General features: G+C 56.8%; 1 protein-coding gene across 1 annotated transcript in view; it reads left to right on the top strand.

Annotated features, from left to right (window-relative positions):
• The window catches only part of KSR2 (kinase suppressor of ras 2), a gene marked incomplete at its 5' end in the record, with an annotated part of 65,911 nt that overhangs the window by 15,875 nt on the left and 44,353 nt on the right, over positions 1 to 5,683 (top strand). The window contains 3 exons of the mRNA XM_009995686.1: positions 1,872 to 1,941; positions 2,523 to 2,606; positions 5,318 to 5,385. Coding sequence (XP_009993988.1) covers positions 1,872 to 1,941; positions 2,523 to 2,606; positions 5,318 to 5,385 — 222 coding nt within the window. The remainder of the gene's footprint in view (positions 1 to 1,871; positions 1,942 to 2,522; positions 2,607 to 5,317; positions 5,386 to 5,683) is intronic.

Below are 5,683 nucleotides of genomic sequence, written 5' to 3'. Positions count from 1 at the left end.
CCATCCCCAGCCCCCCCCTCCTCCTCCTCCCAGTCCCCAGGATGGCAGGATTTAATTGAGGCCAGTTGAAAGTTGAGTGGAAATAAATTGTGGCTGATAAAGTGGATTTTTTAATTGAATTCCAGGAGAGAAGCTGGACTTGCTGGAGTGTCGAGTTCATCAAGGGCTGGGGGGGAGGAAGGGGGAGTTTATTTGTGATTTGCTGATGAGAAAATGATGGGGAGGGAGGGAGAGTTGGATGCACCTTTTAGAGCATCATCTGCAGGGCTTGAGGACATCCCTGGGAGGTGGCAGGTGTTGGGATAGTGGGAGGGATGTTGGGACAGGAGCCTGGAGGGGGTTGTCTGGTGGGAAAGTCTGATGGGAAAGAGCCAAGGTGGGGCTGGGGCCTTCATTGACCTTGTGGTGCTTCAGCATCTCAGTTGCTGGTGCACTGGAGGGTTGTGTGTCCAAGGGGTGGTGGGGACAGGAGCTGGACCAGTGGAGGTGCTGGAGATGGGGGAGGTTTTTTTTTTGGATGCTCCCAGGAATTTCCCCAAGCCCTGAGCCTGGGAAGCAGCCTGGACATGGAACCTTGAGGAGGAGAGAGGAACCAGGTTGGCCCTGCTGCTGAGGTGTTAAACTGGGAATGCTGGAGCAAAGAGTGGTGTTCCCTGCTTGGAGGGATGATGTTGGAAGTGGGTTTAGGCAGGGATCTGCTGGGATGCTGAGCACAGGGCTGGGCTCTGGGGCTCAGCTCCGTGCCAGGGTTGGCTCCTTGTGCCTGGGAAACCTCTTGCTGGTGGAAAAATGGGAAGCCTGGAAATCTGACCTGTTGGGAAAGCAGCTTTTGGATCCATGGGGCTGATCCTGGCCAGGGCTGGGCATCCTGTGGGGCAGGAGGAGGAGGAGGAGGAGGAAGAGGAGGAGGAAGAGCAGGAGAGGAGAAAGAGGAGGAGGAGGAAGAGAAGGAGGAAGAAGAGGAAGAGAAGGAGGAAGAAGAGGAAGAGAAGGAGGAGGAGGAGAGGAGAAAGAGGAGGAGGAGGAAGAGCAGGAGAGGAGAAAGAGGAGGAGGAGGAAGAGCAGGAGAGGAGAAAGAGGAGGAGGAAGAGAAGGAAGAGAAGGAGGAGGAAGAAGAGAAGGAGGAGGAGGAAGAGCAGGAGGAAGAGGAGGAAGAGAAGGTGAAGGAGGAAGAGCAGGGGAGGAGAAAGAGGAAGAGGAAGAGAAGGAGAAAGAGGAGAAGAAAGAGGAGGAGAGGAGAAAGAAGAGGAGGAGGAGCAGGAGGGTCTCTGCCCTGGCTGAGGCTGAAGGGGGACATGGAGTCTGGATGGGGCCAACTCTGTAACGACCTGCCCACTCCTGCTGCCTCTAATGAACTTTTCCCTCCCCCAGCCCAGGTGCCCTTTCCCTTTCTCCCTCCTTTTCCCATGGCAGGAGGGTTCTGAGGCTGCTTTTCCCCGTGCTCTCCGATTTGAATATGAAAGGGGGATGTTGAAATTGCCTTTCCAGGTGGCTTTTTGTTCAGCCCCGACTGCAGGACGTGATGTCTTCTTCCTAAACGCTGCTCTTGCTGTTCCAGCTTCACTTCCCTGGCTTGTTTTTTTGGCCCTTGTCACAGGGATCTGACACCTTTGCAACCCTGGGCTGGGGGTGCAGCACCCAGGAGGTGGGTGCACCCACTCCCAGCCCTCAAATGGGGTCTCCTATGGGTGGGAGGAGACCCCCCCATTCCCCCCAGCCCCAAAGCCAGAGGTTTTCCCAGCCCAGCAGGATGCCCCGAAGGGGAAATAGGCAGCAAATCCTGGGTTTTGCCTGCATCCCTAAAAGCCTGAGCCCTTCCTCTCGCCTTTATTCCCACCTGGGGGCTCTCCCTGTCCCTCCTCTCCCTGCAGACACGCTGTCAGTGCCTCGCTGGTCCCCGCAGATCCCCCGGCGAGATCTGGGAAACTCCATCAAACACAGGTAAGTCCCCCCTGTTGGTCATTCCTGGGAGCCTGGGATCATTCCCTGTGCCCTTTGCAGGGCTGTGCTGCCCTAGAAGCCCATTGAAATCCCATCATCAGCTCAGATTTGGTTTAGATAAGGTTGGAATCCCTGTGGGGGACCCGTGACCCTGCCCACCTGCTGGGAATGTTCCATCTCCAGATGATTTGTCCTTCCCCAGCTCCCAGGAGCAGGACTAGAAGCAGCCTCAGTGCTGCTATTCCATGGGGAGCTGCTTCTCTGAGGGGCTGGAAACTTGGGTCCTCAGGCCATGGGGGGATGGGGATGGGGAGGCTCTGCCCACAGCCTGGAGTGACCAAAGCTGGGGAGAAGGTGGTGGATGTCCATCCTGGCTGGTTTGGGTCCCTTTGGGAGCACTTTGTGTCTTCTGCAGGACCAAAGAGGAGCTCAGATTGGTGCTCTGGCATCCCTAGGAAGGTGTCTCCACACCTGCAGCAGGGGCAGGATAAATGGGGGCTGGGGAGATGCCTCTCCAGGAGCAGGGATGGGGTGGAGCAGCCTTGGCTTCCCTGGCCACTCTCCCTTCTTTCTCCCCACAGGTTTTCCACCAAGTACTGGATGTCCCAGACCTGCACTGTCTGTGGGAAAGGAATGTTGTTTGGCTTAAAGTGCAAAAACTGCAAGTATGTGGAGCTGGTTGTGTCAAACAAGGGGGATGAGGAGGGTTTGGAGGGAGATCAAAGAGCCTCTCACCAGCCCATCCTTGCAGGAAGCTCTGCCCAGGGAAGCTGTGGCTGCCCCATCCCTGGCAGTGTTGAAGGGCAGGTTGGATGGGGCTTGGAGCAACCTGGAATGGTGGGAGGTGTCCCTGCCCATGCAGGGGGGTGGGACTGGATGGTTTAAGGTCCCTTCCCATCCAAACCAGGCTGGGCTTCTGGGATTTGGTGACTGGGGATTCCAGGGGTAGGAGCAGGGTCCTTGGAGAGGATGCTGAGACCTGGGCTCTGCTTGCACCAGGGCTCTGACCCTGCCAGCCTCCCTGCTGCCCCCAGCTCTTCCATGAGCTCCCAGGGCTCTTTCCATGCCCACTTTCCAGGGTTATCTCTGGAATGATCTGCAGGAGATGGGGGGGATGCTCAGGCAAGAGCAGCACCCCCTGCCTGTGGGGCAGTTCCAGCCACAGGAGGAATTTTGCCCCCAGCTTTGGGCTGGAGCTTCTCCTTTCTCTTTTGCTTGCCTCACCACCTTGGGGTCCCCTCTGTTTCCTGCCAATGTCTGGGCCCCAAGGAACCAACCTACCCCCAGATCCCAGCTAAACTGGGAACCAAAGGAGAGGGGCCACCTCAGAATTGGGCAGAGCTGGGGAAAAAAAGGGAGTGGGGCAGAAGCTGGGGCCACTTTTACCACTTGGAATCCAGCAGAGCCCAGGTCCTGCAGCACTGGGGGAAGCTGCTTCTGGAGACACAGGTGCCCTTTTCTAGGGCTGGGTGCTGGGAACCCACCCATCATCTGGGGATAACTGGGTTAGTGGGAGCTGTGGAGTGATAACAGTCAGGGTTGCTGCTGATTAAATGCTGATGATTTGGCCAGCTGGGATTTAAACCTGGAGAAGAAATTGCCTGAGACAGCCTGAGGCTGGTGGGGGTTTTCTGGAGGCATTTTTTTTATCCTGTCTATTTTTCAGGTGGTGTTTCCTTCTTGCCTTCAGTGCTGGAGCCACTGGAGGCTTTACTGCCTGCAGACTCTGCCTGGGCTGGTCCCCAAGCAGAGGAGGGATGTTGGGTTTGGACCCTGCAATAACTCCTGCTGCCTCCACCCCCTCAGCAAACAGCAAATAAATCCCCCTGCCCCCCAAATTGTTAAAAACAAAGGTGAACCCCAACTTTTTAGCTTCACCAGCTTTGCCACAACCACCCACCCCAGAACCAGGAGGGGGAACAAGCAGCTCAACCAACCAACCAACCCCCAAATCCCCCCCCTCCCCAAGCCTCGAAAACTGAATTAATCTCTGCCTTTCCCTCTAGGAATGGCTTGGTAATAAAACCCAACAAGCACAGCTCCTGAATTTTCATTACCCAGCTCATTGACTTGGAGCTGCTGGGGTTTTTTTCCCCCCCTCTTTTTTTCATGCTTCATCTTTTTTTTTTTCAATCCTTTCCCTCTTCTTTGCCCTTTTCCCCCAAGGCTCTCCCTGCTCTGCTGGGACAACCAGGAACCAGGGACTCATTCCCAGCCCTAATTAAGAAGGAACAGGCCCCATTTTGGGGTGGGGGGGCCTCTGCTGATGCCTCTTTGCATGACCCTGGGATGAAGCCCTGCAAAGCTCTGCAGAATATTCAACCTCTGCCCATAAATGCTCCCATTCTTTTTGTTAAATGTCCTGGCAAGAGAACCAGGAGAGGGAGAGCACAATGGTTGGGATTCAGCTGGAGCCAAAGTGGGGGGGGCTGGGGCAGCTGCTTCCTTCCCCTCTGCTGCCCCTGAGTTGAATGGAAGCAGGAAGCAGAGTTGGGGGTGCTGGGGGAAGTGGTTTCCCCCTCCAAGCACGGGGCTCTGCTGCTGTTTATTTTCACCCAGGCTTGGCAGAGATGCCCACGTGGGGCATCCTCAAGCTGCCTGCTTGGAGCTGGTGGAGAAAAGGGGGGAGCTGGGCAGCCCCTCTGCTTTGGGGGTCTGACTGGGGAAGGTCCACCTTCCCCCCTCCCCAGCTCTTGTTGGCTGAGGGGATCCAGCCCCTGTGGCCTCCCTGCTGGCAGGGGGGCCTGGGGGGTGAATCGTGGGTGGTTTCTTACCCTTGTGCCCACAAGTGCTTGGGAGTTGGGGTTGTTGTTGAACTTGGAGAAGAGAAGGCTCCAGGGAGACCTTAGAGCAGCTTCCAGTGCCTGAAGGGGCTCCAGGAAAGCTGGGGAGGGACTTGGGACAAGGGCAGGGAGGGGTGGGATGAGGGGGATGGATGAAAACTGGAAGAGGGAGATTGAGGTTGGACATGAGGAGGAAATTCTTTGCTGTGAGGGTGGTGAGAGCCTGGCCCAGGTTGCCCAGGGAAGCTGTGGCTGCCCCATCCCTGGCAGTGTTGAAGGGCAGGTTGGATGGGGCTTGGAGCAGCCTGGGCTGCTGGGAGGTGTCCCTGCCCATGCAGGGGGGTTGGATCTAGATGATCATTAAGGTCCCTTCCAACCCAGTCTGGGATTCTGGGATGCTCTCCCCAAGCCTGAGCTGCAGGACCAGGGATCAGGAGGATTTCCCCAGGCAATGAGCACCAGGTGTAACACGACCCCGACTCCCCTCCCTGGGTGCGGATCAGGTCCCCAATCCTCAGTGATGCTCCCACCTGGGCCACCACGTCCCCATCCCCTTTCTCACCCTTTTGACTCCCCCCTCTCCTCCCTGCCAGGCTCAAGTGCCACAACAAATGCACCAAAGAGGCCCCTCCGTGTCACCTGCTGATCATCCACCGAGGAGGTGAGCACTTTTCTCCCCCTTTCCCATCCCCTTCCCACCAGGTAAAACCTACCCCAAACCCAATACAACCCACCCACCAAAACCCCCCTGGAGGCTTCCGAACCGCTTGGGAACTCCATGGGGAGGGAAAACATGTTACCCACCCGTTTTTTCCCCCCTTGTAGGGAGACGAGCCGTGAGGGGCGAGGCAGATTTGCATTGCAAACCACTTCCACCCACCCTTCCCCTGCCTCCTTTTCTTTTCAGATTCCCCACCGCCCGGGGTAAGTGTTCACCAGGGGTTGGTTTTTTTTAGCCT

Source organism: Chaetura pelagica, unplaced genomic scaffold, assembly GCF_000747805.2.
Source record: "Chaetura pelagica isolate M959 unplaced genomic scaffold, ChaPel_1.0 scaffold254, whole genome shotgun sequence".
Classification (NCBI taxonomy): domain Eukaryota; kingdom Metazoa; phylum Chordata; class Aves; order Apodiformes; family Apodidae; genus Chaetura; species Chaetura pelagica.
Note: the sequence above shows the minus strand (reverse complement) of the source record. Positions and strands in the feature narration are given on the sequence as shown.